The 14690-nt window shown below is 55.6% G+C and overlaps 5 protein-coding genes across 5 annotated transcripts; all 5 read right to left on the reverse strand.

The window, feature by feature from the left end:
* Positions 1–2405: 2405 nt before the first annotated feature.
* BO94DRAFT_534996 (threonine synthase THR4) lies at positions 2406–4537 on the reverse strand. The gene is made up of 3 exons (XM_025611671.1): positions 4278–4537; positions 3956–4194; positions 2406–3812 (listed from the first exon to the last, which is right to left on the reverse strand). Exons 1-3 carry the CDS (start codon positions 4329–4331, stop codon positions 2588–2590), a joined length of 1518 nt encoding a protein of 505 aa, XP_025467771.1. The 5' UTR covers positions 4332–4537; the 3' UTR covers positions 2406–2587.
* Positions 4538–4630: 93 nt separating this feature from the next.
* Positions 4631–6127, reverse strand: BO94DRAFT_534997 (NAD(P)-dependent alcohol dehydrogenase). Its single transcript, XM_025611672.1, has 3 exons — positions 5716–6127; positions 5041–5652; positions 4631–4982 (listed from the first exon to the last, which is right to left on the reverse strand). Exons 1-3 carry the CDS (start codon positions 5887–5889, stop codon positions 4689–4691), a joined length of 1080 nt encoding a protein of 359 aa, XP_025467772.1. The 5' UTR covers positions 5890–6127; the 3' UTR covers positions 4631–4688.
* A 1200-nt stretch (positions 6128–7327) lies between these two features.
* Positions 7328–9977, reverse strand: BO94DRAFT_60516 (tryptophan synthase beta chain). Its single transcript, XM_025616470.1, has 3 exons — positions 9600–9977; positions 9235–9538; positions 7328–9157 (listed from the first exon to the last, which is right to left on the reverse strand). Exons 1-3 carry the CDS (start codon positions 9733–9735, stop codon positions 7543–7545), a joined length of 2055 nt encoding a protein of 684 aa, XP_025467773.1. The 5' UTR covers positions 9736–9977; the 3' UTR covers positions 7328–7542.
* Positions 9840–13258, reverse strand: BO94DRAFT_595628 (putative AP-1 adaptor complex subunit beta; the record flags this gene model as incomplete). Its single annotated transcript, XM_025616230.1, has 8 exons — positions 9840–10673; positions 10734–11095; positions 11149–11717; positions 11772–12409; positions 12468–12599; positions 12671–12691; positions 12745–12806; positions 13211–13258. The coding sequence occupies 8 exons, from the start codon at positions 13256–13258 to the stop codon at positions 10220–10222; spliced, it is 2286 nt and encodes a 761-aa protein (XP_025467774.1). The 3' UTR covers positions 9840–10219.
* Positions 13218–14595, reverse strand: BO94DRAFT_535002 (putative transcriptional regulator). The gene is made up of 3 exons (XM_025611673.1): positions 13453–14595; positions 13314–13391; positions 13218–13259 (listed from the first exon to the last, which is right to left on the reverse strand). Exon 1 carries the CDS (start codon positions 14142–14144, stop codon positions 13668–13670), a length of 477 nt encoding a protein of 158 aa, XP_025467775.1. The 5' UTR covers positions 14145–14595; the 3' UTR covers positions 13218–13259; positions 13314–13391; positions 13453–13667.
* Positions 14596–14690: the final 95 nt, after the last annotated feature.

Raw genomic sequence — 14690 nt, forward strand, 5'->3', positions numbered from 1 at the left:
ACGGCACTGCTCCCATCAAGCCGACGTACAGTCACGGCACTGCTCCCATCAAGCCGACGTACAGCCATGGCACTGCTCCCATCAAGCCAACCACCAGCCACGGCACTGCTCCCATCAAGCCAACCACTAGCCATGGCACTGCTCCAGTTCAGCCCATTACTAGCCACGGCACTGCCCCGGTTCAGCCTTCCACTTCTGGCCACGGCACTGCCCCGGTCCAGCCTACTACTAGCCACGGAACTGCTCCAGGCCCGGTTCCCACTACTGGCACAGTGATTCCACCTGCGTCCGTTACTACCCACAACCCTGCTCCGTACCAGAACACCACAGTCCCGATTCAGCCCACTCAGCCGGTCCCAGTTGCCCCAGGAGGCACTACTACCGTTATTCCTGGGGTTCCTGGCAACAAAACCGTTGTCCCCGGTGTTCCTGGTGAGACCACTACTATCCCCGGAGTTCCTGGCCAGACCACTGTTATCCCTGGCGTTCCTGGCGAGACTACTGTCATTCCCGGAGTCCCTGGCGTGACTACTACTATTCCTGGTGTTCCTGGCCAAACCACTGTCATCCCTGGGGTTCCTGGCGAGACCACTGTCATCCCTGGGGTTCCTGGCGAGACCACTGTCATCCCTGGGGTTCCTGGCGAGACCACTGTTATCCCTGGTGTTCCTGGCGAGACCACTGTTATCCCTGGTGTTCCTGGCCAGACCACTGTTATCCCTGGTGTTCCTGGCCAGACGACCGTCATCCCCGGCGTTCCTGGCCAGACTACCATTGTTCCTGGAGTTCCTGGAGTGACTACTACGATCCCTGGTGTTCCTGGACAAACCACTGTCATCACCGGTGTTCCTGGTGAAACTACTGTCATTCCCGGCGTTCCCGGTGGAACTACTGTCATCCCCGGTGTTCCTGGCCAGACTACCGTTGTCCCCGGAGTACCTGGCGAGACCACCGTCGTCCCTGGAGCCCCCGGTGAGACTACAGTTGTTCCCGGAGTTCCTGGCGAGACCACTGCTCCTGGTGCTCCTGGTGTATCCACGGGTGTCGTGCCCGCTGTTCCCGGTGAGACTACCGTTCCTGGAGCGCCTGGTGAGACGTCTGTTCCTGGCACTAGCCCAGCTGCTCCTGGTGAGTCCTCGGTCCCTGGATCTAGCCCTGCCGCTCCTGGCGAGACATCCACTCCTGGAGTCCTTCCCGTTGCGCCTGGTGAGTCATCCACTCCCGGCGTCTCGCCTGCTGCTCCCGGAGAGACTTCGCCCTCCGGCGTCTCCCCGGTTGCCCCTGGTGAATCATCTCCCTCTGGAGTTTCGCCCGTCACACCTGGAGAGACCTCTCCTGAGGGTGTTTCCCCTGTGGCATCTGGCGAGTCTTCGCCTTCCGGGGTCGCTCCTGTCGCTACTGGAGGATCTTCCCCATCGGGTGTTTCCCCCGTCGCTACTGGTGGGGCTTCTCCCTCGGGCGTTTCTCCTGTCGCTTCTGGCGGATCTTCTCCCTCGGGCGTTTCTCCTGTCGCTTCTGGCGGATCTTCTCCCTCGGGCGTCTCTCCTGTCGCTTCTGGCGGATCTTCCCCATCGGGTGTTTCCCCCGTCGCTACTGGTGGGGCTTCTCCCTCGGGCGTCTCTCCTGTCGCTTCTGGCGGATCTTCTCCCTCGGGCGTCTCTCCTGTCGCTTCTGGCGGATCTTCTCCCTCGGGCGTCTCTCCTGTCGCTTCTGGCGGATCTTCTCCCTCGGGCGTCTCTCCTGTCGCTTCTGGCGGATCTTCTCCCTCGGGCGTTTCCCCTGTCGCTACTGGAGAGTCCTCCCCCTCGGGTGTCTCCCCCGTTGCCCCTGGCGAGTCTTCACCCTCCGGAGTCTCTCCTGTCGGTACTGGCGGAGCCTCTCCCTCTGGAGTTTCCCCAGTCTCTCCCGGCGAGACTGGCGTCTCCCCGGCCTTCACCGGCGCTGGCTCCAACGTCCGGCCCACGGTCGGCTTCCTGGCCGCCGTCATGGGTATCATGGCTCTCCTCTAAACGGGCTCGTCCCAGTGAGTGTGATCTAACGACTACGTTACGATTGTTCGCGATCACCACAATGGGGTAACTAACGAAACCCATCTGTTTTTCGGTGTTCGGGTCCTGCTTAGAAAAAATTGACTTTTGTCTCTTTCGTCTCCTTTTTTGCTCTCGTTGCTCCTACTTTGGCTCCGGAGCGGGTGCTCTTGAGGCATCTCGTGGATGTATTATACTTTTGTACATACTGATCTGGGATGCCGAAGGACCCTGTCTCTGTCTTGAGTCGTCGATTGATTTGTGTCAGATACTGGCTTTAATACCTAATAATGCATAATAGTTACGTGGGCATAGCAGAATCGTAGATCTCTACAGACGCTGTTCGTAAAGGAACGGTTTGTGATGAAGTAAACAGAAATCCAACTTGACTCCACTCAGTATATGAGTGAACTCTGTTCTATATTGGTTATATGATCTATAAAGAAACCGAAATGAGGCATGGATTAAACGTGAAGATCGTGTGATATCATCGGCATAGCTTTTGGAAATGATGCGTTGTATGTAGTAGAGGAACGAAAAGTTTGATGGGAATTAGAAAACTACCGCTTACCCTCCAGCTCCTGCTCGACCTCGGCCTTTACAATCTCACGCACCTCCTGCCAGCCAGCACCGGGTCCGACGGCGGTCACGCGGCTCTCGCGCTGCTCGAGACCAATAAACTCCTGGGGCAGGACTTCAGTGAAGTCGTAGCCATCCTCAGCGCGCAGAGCCAGGTCGACGGCGCTGGCGAACTTGGCGGGGTGGGCAGTGGACAGGGAGATGTGGCTGACGCCGGGGTTACGCTCGATGGAGCGCAGAGAGGCGGCAACACCGATAGCGGTGTGAGGATCGAGAATGTAACCGCCGGTCTTGGAGCTCTTGGCACTGCCAGGGCCAAGGTTCGAGGGGAAGCAAGTCTGGTAGGTCGAGCGGATCTGAGCGATGGTCTCGTCGTTGCTCACACGCTCACTTTCGAATTCGACCTGAGCGGCCTCGAAGAGAGCGCGAGGCACGGTGAAGGTGCCCTGGGTCTTCAGCTGGTCGAGCCAGCTGCTGACATTCTCGCAAGCCTGCTTGCGACGCTCCTCGGCAGTGCTGCCCTCGCTAGTCTGGAAGGCCAGGAACCAGATGAGACGCTCGAAGTTGCTGCTGACCAAGATGTCCATGGCGGGGCTGTGGGTCTCCTTGACTCCGGCACCATTGCTGGCACCCTTGCTGTAGGTACCGCCGGTGCGGAAGAAACGGTCCAGGATGTCGTTTTCGTTGGTGGCGATAACCAGCTTCTCGGCAGGAAGACCCATGCGCTTGGCGAACCAACCGGCAAGGATGTCGCCGAAGTTACCGGAGGGCACGACGAATCTCATCTTGGAGTTGTAGCCAGGGGTCTTGGTCAGGGAGAGGTAAGAGTAGAAGTAGTAGGTGATCTGGGCCAAGATGCGCGCAAAGTTGATGCTGTTGATTGCGGCAAGGTTGTGGGTGGAGTTGAGTTCGGGGTCGGCGAACATGGCCTTGACGAAGTCCTGGCAATCATCGAAGGTGCCTTCCACAGTGAGGTTGTGAACGTTGGCATCGAGGATGGTGGTCATCTGGGCCTGCTGGATAGGCGAGACCTTGCCATTGGGGAACAGGATGAAGACGGACACATCCTTCTTACCACGCAGGCCGTAGATGGCAGCAGAGCCCGTGTCTCCGCTAGTCGCGCCAACAACGGTCAGGTGGTGTCTGTCCTTGCCCTCCTTGCCCTGGTTCTTGCGCACCAGGAAGTATTCAAACAGGTTTCCGAGACTAGTTTGATCAGCTCAGGGTTCTCTTCCCCGCAGCGCATGGTATCCAAAGACCTACTTTTGCAGGGCAACATCCTTGAAGGCAAAGGTGGGGCCGTGGAAGAGTTCGAGGAGGTGGAGGTTGCGCTTTCCGTCCAATTCGACCAGGGGGTGCGTTCGGGGTGGCGGAAGGTAGCATAGGAGCGGTTGATGATGTCTTTCAGATCTTCACTGGGGATCTCGGATTCGGAGATGTAGAGGGACATGATCTTGAAGGCCAGCTCCTCGAAACTCAGGTCGCGCCATTCCGACTCCCATGAGGCGGGGAGGGTAGGGATTTCCTCGGGGATGAAGAGGCCACCATCCGAGGCCAGACCCTTCAGGACCACTTCCTCGAAGGAGAGCTATATATCCCAACCCAGCCAGTTAGCGATTGAGTTCACTCCTTGCGATAAAACCAGACCAAACGACGACTTGAGGCACTTACGCCGTAGGAACCACCCCGCGTACTAAGGTATTTTTGCGAGAGAGTGTGCGACATGGTGGATGCAAAGGGAATAGGGTGAAGCAGGGGAATGAGGGGAATGAGGAGAACGGAGAGAGAATCGGCGAAGGAAGTTAGCCTCTGAGTCACTGGGGATTCTTTTGCGAGAGGCAAGAGGCAAGAAGATGCCGGAAAGAATCCCACTTCGCCGCGGGGAACCCTTCCCAATGCGGTCTAGTGGCGCCGACAGCGGCCGTGGCGACCACGTGCCGCCACGGCGGACGGCCTGAGGACTCCCTTTCCTATCGCTTATCTCCTGATCATTTCCTATCTCGATTCTCTCGATTCTCTATACACACTCGATGCAATCTATACATTCTATGTACTCTATACACTCTATCTAATCATATTCAATCATTGCTCATTCACCAACACGTAACGGTAGCGGGCCTTGCCAGCCTCCATGTTCAAAATCGCCTCGTTGGCATCCTTCATCGGGATCTCTTCAATCCAGGCCTTTACGCCCTTGTCAGCTACGAGCTGGAACATCTCGCGGATCTCGTCCGGACTGCCGATGAAGGAGCTCGTGGCCTTGAGGCGACGCTGCAGCTTACCGACGGGCGCCAGGAGGACGCCGTCATCCGGAAGTCCCACCTGAACCAGGCTGCCGTTCACCGCAAGCAGTCCCAGGTATTCGGTCATGGGCATCTATGTCCCGGTCAGTGTCTGAGTCGTTCTTAAACAGCCTAGTGTGTTCATAGCGTACCTTGGTTGAGGAAACTGTGCAGACGATCAGGTCCAGAGAACGGGCGTGCTTGGTGGCCCAGTCGGGCTCGTCATCTGTAGCAACATAGAGATCCGCACCCATCTGCAGAGCGTCGGCGGCCTTGCTGGCCTTCCGGGAGATGGCAACGACCTTGTCGGCACCCATCGCCTTGGCAAACAGGACACCAAAGTGGCCCAGACCACCGACACCGATGATTCCAACGCGCTTGCCAGGGCCGCAGCCGTTGTGCTTGAGGGGGCTGTAGAGCGTGACACCACCGCACAGCATGGGGGCGGCCTGCGCCGAAGGGATGCTGTCGGGGATCTTGACCACAAAGTGGGAGGGCGCCCGGTTGTACAAAGCATATCCACCATAAGACTTGCCGCCATTCAGGTGAACATTGTTGTACGTACCAACGATCTTGTGGGAGCAGTACTGTTCCCAGCCCATGGCACACTCGGGGCAGTCTCCGAGACGGCCCAGGCAGGAATCACTCTGCGCGCCAACACCCACGCGGTCACCGACCTTGATGCCACCCACGGCCTTGGATCCGACGCGCACGGCAACACCGACGAGCTCATGGCCTACACAGCAGGGGTATAGAGTGGGTCTCTGGAATGTATGTTAGGATCTCGAACCTCATCCCGGGGGCGGGTTTTCTGGGACATGACTTACCCAGCCACTGCGGAGGGTGTGCAAATCCGAACCGCAGATACCGCAGTGGGAGATCTTGATGTCGACATCGGTCTCCTCCCATTCCTTGGGCTCAAACTCTTGCCAGACCATCTTGCCTTCGGCCGCCTCCTTGTCGAGGCCCATCCATCCTTCGAACTTGTAGTCTTGAGCCATTGTGAATGGTATGGGGGCGGAGAGTCCTGTCTATGTCGCGGGTTCTGCGTGGTAAGTGGTAGATACTGGGGCAGTCCGATAAGGAACCGGCGTCGCCGTCCATCTTATAGACAGGCCGGTGGGGTTAAAATCCATGGATCGCCTGTCGGTTGGATCGGCATCTGGTACCTGAGGTCCACTTTTGTAGAAAAAGAAAAGCCAAGAAGGGCGAAGAAGGGATAGGACGATGATTATCCGGGTGCCATTTATCAGCAATCGAGCATTGAACTCCGCGACGGAGATGTGGATGTGGGATTGGAGAGATCATTCGTTTACGTATTGGACATTGCAAGGTGTGTGACCGGGTCGGTGGGTGCGGCGGCGACGGAGTCTTGCCTCGATCCGTTCGGGCCCGCGGCATCTCTCTCTCTCTCTCTCTCTCTCTTCCTGCTGCGATGATCGGCACTACTACTGCACCTGGATTCTGCAAACTCCGAGCAACTACAGGACGAGGGTCAGGGTTCCTGCAGATACAACGGCTTTTTCTTGCCCAAGCATCAATCCTCCAACCCATTCCGAAAACATTTCAAACAAGGTGTCGATTTCAACGGTCTAACTAGTAGTAGATAGGAATCTACTCCAAGTCTCCAACAGACCCGTACCGTACCTCTATTCTCTAAGAGTAAATGCTGCCACCGCCAGGCCCCTTCCCCTCCCCCCCACCACGGAAAAGTCCACCTTCAACTTACTCCTATTTTCAGGAATCAGGAGAGTAGGAGACATCCTCCCCCAAAAAGGGTCCAGCTGATCAAACCCCGGAACCAAGGATCCTGTTCCTTAGCACTCACTGACATATCCCTACTCACATACCGTGGCCGTGACCATGCAGATTATCAACTATCACCACAATGGTGGCGACATCTACCCTAGTACTATCTAATTTCGGTCTGTTAGCGCACCCACCAGTTAGTTATCTATCAGTTCCCATCGGGATGATTCCGGGCAATGGAATCGTAATCGGTCTTTGGATTTTTTGCCGAGTGCGCATCTCATCCCGATACTATCTAATACTGATACTGATACTACTACCTGATAGAGCACCAGATAATAATCCCCCATGGTGCGGGATTTCGGAATCAAATCCCTCTATTAATTTCTGGCACAACATACGATCTCGGGATCGGGAATGGAATCGGAATGATTGTAGCTGTTTAACGAACGATATTCCGAGTCATATGATGTAGAGTGCGGAGCATCTACGACGGGATTTGGAACAGTCCTCCCGGAATGAAAAAAGGACGAAGGGAGAATCTGGAATCGGGGTCTATCGGTGCAAATACCGGGTGGTGGTTATCAGCTACTAATCTAGATTTTATCTCGGACCAAAGAGGGGTATTTGTTAACATACAAGGACTGACCAGCACAGCTAGCTATGATTTTGGTCTAGTTGGCAAGTCGCGTGATTGCTCAGAGTATTCATATCATCTACTTCTGAGAATGAGGGAGCTTCTTCCTCGGATTCTCATACTTGATTGGGTTGATTGATTGTGTTTACACTTATAATGAACTAGTAAGTCGTTATTCCAGTGGTTGTGTTCATTCTCCCTGAGAATTGGATATGCTACCATCTGATTTTTGTCTTCCCCTTCTTTGGCAGACATATACACCATTCAACTACTGCAAATCCTTCATCACCTCCATCACTGTATGTACATCCTTATCGCCCCGTCCACTCAAGCACAGCACCACATGCTTCCCCTTGCCTAACTCCCGGGCGATCCTCACCGCTCCCGAAACCGCATGCGACGTCTCCAGCGCCGGGATGATGCCCTCCAATTGACTCAATAACCGGAATCCCTCGAGGGCCTCCGCATCTGTAGCAGAGATGAACCGCGCCCGGTTCGCATCCTTCCAATGCGCCAGTTCCGGCCCAACTCCGGGGTAATCCAGCCCTGCGGACACGGAATGCGTGTTAGAGATCTGCCCGTGTTGGTCCTGGAGTACGTACGTCCGGACCCCGTGTAGCACGCCTACTGAGCCTGCAGATAGCGTGGCCGAGTGCCTGACTGTACTGCCATCACCACCGGCTTCTACGCCGATGAGTTGGACGGAAGGATCTTCTGAGAAGGGATAGAACATGCCCACGGCGTTGGAACCACCTCCGACGCATGAGATGACGGCATCGGGGAGGTGACCGGTTTCTTGCTGCAATTGGGATTTGGTTTCCTCGCCGATGATGGATTGGAAGGTGCGGACAATGGTGGGGAAGGGGTGTGGGCCGATGGCTGAGCCGATAATGTAGTGTGTCGTGTCGAGGCGGACGATCCAGGCTCGGAAGGCTTCATTGACGGCGTCGCGGAGCGTGCGAGAGCCGGATTCAACAGGAACAACTGTGGCCCCGAGAAGGCGCATACGGAAGACATTGAGGGCCTGCCGGCGCACGTCTTCAGAGCCCATGTAGACGGTGCATTTCATGCCGAACTTGGCGCACACGGTTGCCGTCGCGACACCGTGCTGCCCGGCACCTGTTTCGGCGATGATCTCGGTTTTGCCGAGCCGGCGTGCTAGGAGGATTTGACCAAGAGCGTTATTGATCTTGTGTGAGCCGGTGTGGTTGAGGTCTTCGCGTTTGAGCCAGATGGTGGCGCCGTCGGCGTAAGAGGTCAGACGGGGGGCCTGGTGAAGAGATGAGGGCCGGCCCATGTAAGGATAGAAGGAGCGGTATTCCGCCCAGAAGGCTGGATCCGCTATGGCCTCGTTGAATCCAGCCTCGAGCTCGTTGAGGCAGGTTGTTAGGGCTTCAGGGACGTATTGCCCGCCGTAGGTGCCAAAGCGACCGGGCTTGGGGGCTTGAGTTGGTTGATCTGGAGTGGAGGAATGCGATGGTGTTGAAGTGGGTTCGATGGTGGTTGGTATCGTGTGAGGCTCGGTTTGGACAGTTCGACTGGTGATCTGGAAGCAGTAGTTCTGGATGACAGCAGCTCCCTGGCCTGCAGGGGCATTCGCTAACTGGGTAATAATCTCGCTGCCGATGACTGCGCCGTCTGAAACAGAAGTCACACTGAGGAAATGTTCACGGGTGCTGATGCCAAAACCAACAGCTACCGGCACCCCGCCAGAGAGGTGCTTCACCCGCTTCATTAGCTCCGGAAGGTCATGGCTTAGAGTGCCGGTGGCGCCGGTAACGCCCATTCGGGAGACAAGATAGATGAAGGAGTCGGCTATTTCGCAGAGCGTCTTCATGCGGTCTTCTGTGGTAGAGGGGGCAATCAACGGGACGTAGGAGAGACTGCCATGGCCCAGATGTCAGTGGAATGATGGACCATTGTGAGTGCGACGGAGACATGGATAGAGAGCTGTACTGACCCAGCATTGCTGCACTGATTTCGGAAGCGAACAGCCTCCTCTGGAGGTAGATCGACGATGATGAAGCCGTTCACCCCGGCCGCCCTGCTCGCAGTGAGGAGTTCAGCGTCTCCGTAGCGCATGATTGGGTTGTAGTAGCCCATGAGGAGAACAGGAACATGCAGCCCTCTTTGACGGGCATCCTTCACCATCTGCAACATGGAGGATATTGTGACGCCGTTTTCAAGTGCTTTGAGATTTGACATTTGTATCGTCGGGCCGTCGGCGATGGGGTCTGTGAAGGGAAGTCCGAGTTCAATGACATCTGCCAGGACATTAGCATACCGATTCATGTCCACGGAAGGGAGGAGAGGATGGAGACCTACCTGCTCCTCCGTTCTGCATTGCGAGCATGATGTCTGGGGTTTCCGCAGCAGTGGGAAAGCCGGCCGTGACATAGGTCACCAGCGCCGGCCGGCCCTCCTGCTGGCACTGGGCGAAAGTCTTCTTCAGATGGTCCATTGCGATGAATCAAGCCCTGTTGATTCGAGTCTCACGAATTGGATAAGGGGAGGAGTGGAATATTAATTTCGTTACCATGAAAACGGGGGGGTATTTATGGGAGCTGCTGTGACTCACCCGGCCAGAAGGCCACGACGAAGGATTCTTGCCGGCCCCAACACTGGCAGTTCCCCCCGTGGGTAAGATTCTCTCCAATTGCGTCCATAAGGCACAAGGAAGCAAGATAAACAACAAAATACGTAGAATGAATAGATGCTCGTGAGGTTCCGAGCATGGGATATACAGATAGGCGGAAACACTCAGTATGGGACAGAGATGAAAACAGACCAGAAAGAGGAATAAAAACAAGCTTGGCCCAAGAGAACAAAGACGATCTATATTCAAGAGCATCGACGGAATTATGTGTGCTTTTGGCTCAACTTCCCGGCACCTCATTCAGCTATACGAAATCATGCGCCATCATACATCCATGGCCCGTCGCGCTCTAGAATAATGACATGATATCCTCGTTCGTCTTCTTCGGTTGGCTCCCTCCGGGAGGTGGCGACGCCATGCTGCCTCCGGACAGGTCCAAACCATCGAAGCCATTCATCAAGTCCGTTCCGGCGCCACCGCCATTGGGAGCGCCGCTCCCGCTGGCCGAGGCGGTGGCTCCGCCATCGCCGAATACTCCCAGCAGGTCGTCCAGGTTGTTGCTTCCGGCAGGGGCACCCACGGCAGGCGATTCCACCCGGACAGGCGTCCCGGCAAGACCTTCGAGACCCGACATTCCACCACTCGGTTCCTTTTGGGCGGATGCCGGTGCGGTACCATCGAAATCGATGTCCAACAGGTTCTCCATGTTGTTCTGGGCCTGAGGTGGGGGCGCACTGCCAGTGACTGCCGCGGCGGCCGCTGCTGCCGCCAACGGGTTTTCTCGAGCATTTTGAATTTGTTCTCTGGAAAGGACTTATTAGCATGTGACCCAAGAGATTGTTTACAGAAAGGACGGAACATACTCGATAGCCGCTCTCTGGACAGCATCCGCACCAAATCTGCCCTGGCCGACAAACTGCTCCGGGGGCTTGTGGTAGACAGAGGCAAGAGTGGACAGCTCGCCAAGCAGTTGCTCGAGGAGCGCTGGGGGGAGAGACTGGATTGTGGTGACGATCGGCGGTTTGTCGGAGAGTACAATGGTCTTGGTGGCATTGGGGTCACTGGTGTTGGACAGCAAGCGCCAGTAGACGTAGGCCCGATCACGGACGTCGGGGTTGTCGTTCTCAGCCGTGGCCGCCTGCAGCACTTTCTGGACAAGCCCTTGAGCCTTCTCGGGCCGTTTAAGGAAGAGCTTGACAACGGCCGTCAAAATTTGCAGTTGAGTCTGCATGGGGTGTTAGCCATCCACCATGAAGCTTGTGGAGGATAATGACAAACCTGAGAGAACTCCTCGTTGAAGCCTTCCACGAAACCAGCCAGAATATCACCCGCATTGCTGATCTTTTCCGCATACTGGCCAACGATCCAGATGAGCGCAGCCCGCGCATTAGGCTCGTCCAGTTCGTCAATGCACTGGCAGAGCGTGGGGATGATTCCCTCGTAACCAGGGTATTTCCGGAAAATGTCCTTGATGACCACGATCGCCTCTTGCACCACATAGTTAACCTTAGTATTGATGAGGTCCAACAAGGTGTTGACGCATCTTTCGCTAGCGCTCTCGATCTTGATGGCGACCTGACCAATAGCTTTAACGGCGCGGCGCACAAAGTCCATGTCCACTTCCAGCGCGTACTCCTTCAGCTCCGCCAGGAGCTGGTCGACGTTCCGGTCGTTGGCTATGCGGACCATAATCTCCAATTTCTGAAACTTGACATAGGGAGGGTCATTGTACTTGCAGAAGAAGACCCGGAGTTCCTTGTTCAGGATATCGGGCTGCTTCTGCAGCAACAGATCGATGTTCCTTAAAGCCACATATTGGACTTCGGGCGCGGACGACACCAGCGTCACTGAATCATAAGTCATCAGCTAGGCCAGTCATGCCAAAGAAAAGGATGCCTTACCTAGAGGGGGGGCCATCTTCTTGAGGTAATTGCTTGCCAACTCAGCGTTGACGTTTCTCATATGGAGGAAAACCACTTTGACGGCCGCCAACACCACACTTGGGTTGGCATGCTGGAACTGGGGAGAGACACGCTCGCAAATGTGCTCGGATTCGGTAACTTCTGAGGTTTTGTATTCTGCCAGGGTAGTCAAGATGGTGACACGACCCCACTCCGTGCACTCGTTCAAGGCCATAAGAAGCTTGCGCAGGGTGTTGGAGGTCACCTTCAGGGCCTGAGTTTCGGGGGCAGCGTGGTAGATTTCCGACAGCGCGGTGACTGAATTCGCGACCACCATGGGGTTGGGATCACCGATCATTTCCTGCAACATTTCGAGGAAGCCGTTCTCCAGACACATCGCGGGGTTCAAGTCAAAGAGCTTCGCCACGCAGATCGCGGCGGTCTTGCGGACATACGGCGACTCATCGCGGAGCGTCTTGCGGAGTGGCTCCTCCATGTAATCCACCATCTTGTCCACACGGATACAACCCATTGTCCGGATCGCAAGGGCTCGGATGAGGGGGTTCGGGTCTTCGGAATCTTGAACAAAGGTATTGACGGCGAGAATGCACAGATCCGGGTGGGATTTAGCGTAGTTCCTGTTATGCAGCAAGTAATCAGTAACGATCGATTTAGGGAGCAGCATTGAGCACCCACATGAGATATAGATATACTAGTTTCTTCTGTTCAAGATCACTGGTCGCGATGTTCTTCAGGACATCCGGGAACAGAGCGGAGACATCCTTGCCCAACGTCATGGCCATGATGGTCTTCTGGATAGACTCCTTTCTGTGAGCGCATTAGACGGCTTTTCACAGAACAGCCCCGTCTCAGGACAAGCGAGAGCCATATAGACATACCGTTCATATGCATACTGAGATCTACCGGCGAGGTCAGCACCATTTAACCGGTCGGGGTACGGGAGAGGCCATACACCAGACCAGCTCGCAATTCGAAGGTCTCTCCTTTCTTGGGGACCGCAAAGGCCCCCTTATCCTACTCATAGCCATGATGAGCGAAACTGGGCTTCAGCGACGACGGGGTCGCGCCTCCGCAGGACCAGATTGAACCGGAAGTGGGAATGCAGGAGACTGCGGGGAATTGGTCGCGAGGCGGCGAGAGCTTCAGGGTGAGCCGGGCACGGGAGCAATCCGGCAGAGGAGGATTGAAGGAGGGAAAGGAAAGAAAAGGGAGGAATCAAAAGAACAGAGTCAGAGAAGAAAAGCACCACAGGCCCAGAGGCTAAGAGGGAGAGGGTGATGGGGGGGGGAGTAGGAGGCCGGGCAGTAAGTGGAAGGTGGACAACAGGGAGCGAGTCGAGCGAGAGTGTCTGGGCCCGATGGACGGCTGGCGGCTGGCCTTACCGCAGTCGCGGCTCAGTCTTTCTTCCCCGACACTACCACCGCCTCCACCTTTCTTCTGTTGTCCACCGAGCTACCGAACATCATGGTACAAACCCGATTATCCTGCAAATTAGACTGTACTAACTTCAGATCTCCCCAGGCAAACCTCCCCAATCTCCGACGCCTGTTCGTCGAGGCCAGAACAGAAGCCGAAGAGAACGAGCACTCTAGAACTGCGGTAAGATACCGCGCGTGTACCTCCCCTGGTGATCCAGATGATTGACTGGCATGCTATGCAGTTTTACAACCTCGTCCTGTTCATCTCCTCCGTCGCGGTTTTCAGTTTGGTGGCTCAACGCATGGGCGGAACAAAGTCGGGGAAATGAAGAAAGATGAGCCAACAGAGATGGAATTGCTCTCAAGATTATTCAATTACCTCGAACGTCATTACGATCCACAGCCTGCTCCAGGCAGATACTGCGACAGCTAAACATCCAGCAACCGTCATCCGCTATCAGTCTGTTTCCTCACCCTCGCTCTCTAAAAAGGCTAGACTCTTGCGCCCGCGATTCAGCCGCCGTTTTGGTCGACTGTCGTCACTGTTTTCACTGGCGTCTTCTTTACCCCATCGCTTGGCCCCCTCTTGGACCATCTCCAGGTCAGTCTTGAGTTCGCGCTCCTCACGGATTCGATTGGCCTTGTCGACCGAGTAGCGCCCTTCCATGCCCGCTTCTTTCAGCATGCCCTTGAGGTGATTGATCTTCGCCTTGGGCGTGCTGTAGGGAGCCAGCTCCCGTGCCCACATCTTGCGAATGCCACACTTCAGTAGCCAACCCTGCAGTCGCTTGATCTCTGCTTGGTTGGGGTCGATATCTGCATCTTTACCCTTCGCCGTTGTCTGTTTCTTAGTCTTTTTTGAGGGTGCGTCGGCGCTTTTCTGTCGTTTGCGACTGGGCTTGGGCTTGGGCTCCTCGTCCAGAACCACCGACATCTCGCTCTCGGAGTCGTCTTTCCGCGTTTGGTTGACCTCCGTTGTGGCCTCCTCGTTATTCTCGCTATCGGACTCATCCCGCACGTACTCCTCTGAGGGCTTTGGCGATGGCTTCGGCGACGGCTTCCTCTGCGTTCCCTTGGGTTGTTTCTTGGTGGGCTTCTCTACCTCATCTTCGTCTGACTCGCTAGCTGCGTTTTCGTCATCCGATTCCGCGGCGGTCTTACGGCGTTTTCTTGACGCTGATGTTTTCTCTTGTTTTGTCCTTTTGGCGGGCTTAGCATCTTCGGAGGCAGATAAAGCAACATCTTCTCGGTCGTCATTTGGTGTGGAGTCCTCGGCAGCTTTTTCTTCTTCTTCCTGTACACGGCAAAACAAGTCAATAGATGTCTCTTGTTCTTAAGAATGTATCATGCGTGACCAATACACGGAACCACACCACCAACCCGCAGACTCACCACCTGATCCTTGATAATCCGTTCACTCCTTGTCTTCCAGTCCCCCTGAGACCTGTAGAACCCTTCTTCAAGCTTCAGCGACTTCTCC

Source organism: Aspergillus sclerotioniger, assembly GCF_003184525.1.
Source record: "Aspergillus sclerotioniger CBS 115572 chromosome Unknown BO94scaffold_13, whole genome shotgun sequence".
Taxonomy (NCBI): Eukaryota; Fungi; Ascomycota; class Eurotiomycetes; order Eurotiales; family Aspergillaceae; genus Aspergillus; species Aspergillus sclerotioniger.

What these genes read in the sequence shown, in the direction of transcription:
- BO94DRAFT_534996 (XM_025611671.1), bottom strand. Translation starts at nt 4,331, where the DNA reads ATGTCGCACACTCTCTCGCAAAAATACCTTAGTACGCGGGGTGGTTCC. An exon ending in CGCGGGGTGGTTCCTACGGC is followed by an intron (nt 4,195 to 4,277) that starts GTAAGTGCCTCA and finishes TGGGATATATAG; the next exon opens with CTCTCCTTCGAGGAAGTGGT. An exon ending in CACCCCGAACGCACCCCCTG is followed by an intron (nt 3,813 to 3,955) that starts GTCGAATTGGAC and finishes TGATCAAACTAG; the next exon opens with TCTCGGAAACCTGTTTGAAT.
- BO94DRAFT_534997 (XM_025611672.1), bottom strand. Translation starts at nt 5,889, where the DNA reads ATGGCTCAAGACTACAAGTTCGAAGGATGGATGGGCCTCGACAAGGAG. An exon ending in ACACCCTCCGCAGTGGCTGG is followed by an intron (nt 5,653 to 5,715) that starts GTAAGTCATGTC and finishes CATACATTCCAG; the next exon opens with AGACCCACTCTATACCCCTG. An exon ending in GCACAGTTTCCTCAACCAAG is followed by an intron (nt 4,983 to 5,040) that starts GTACGCTATGAA and finishes ACCGGGACATAG; the next exon opens with ATGCCCATGACCGAATACCT.
- BO94DRAFT_60516 (XM_025616470.1), bottom strand. Translation starts at nt 9,735, where the DNA reads ATGGACCATCTGAAGAAGACTTTCGCCCAGTGCCAGCAGGAGGGCCGG. An exon ending in AATGCAGAACGGAGGAGCAG is followed by an intron (nt 9,539 to 9,599) that starts GTAGGTCTCCAT and finishes ATGTCCTGGCAG; the next exon opens with ATGTCATTGAACTCGGACTT. An exon ending in AATCAGTGCAGCAATGCTGG is followed by an intron (nt 9,158 to 9,234) that starts GTCAGTACAGCT and finishes GGGCCATGGCAG; the next exon opens with TCTCTCCTACGTCCCGTTGA.
- BO94DRAFT_535002 (XM_025611673.1), bottom strand. Translation starts at nt 14,144, where the DNA reads ATGTCGGTGGTTCTGGACGAGGAGCCCAAGCCCAAGCCCAGTCGCAAA.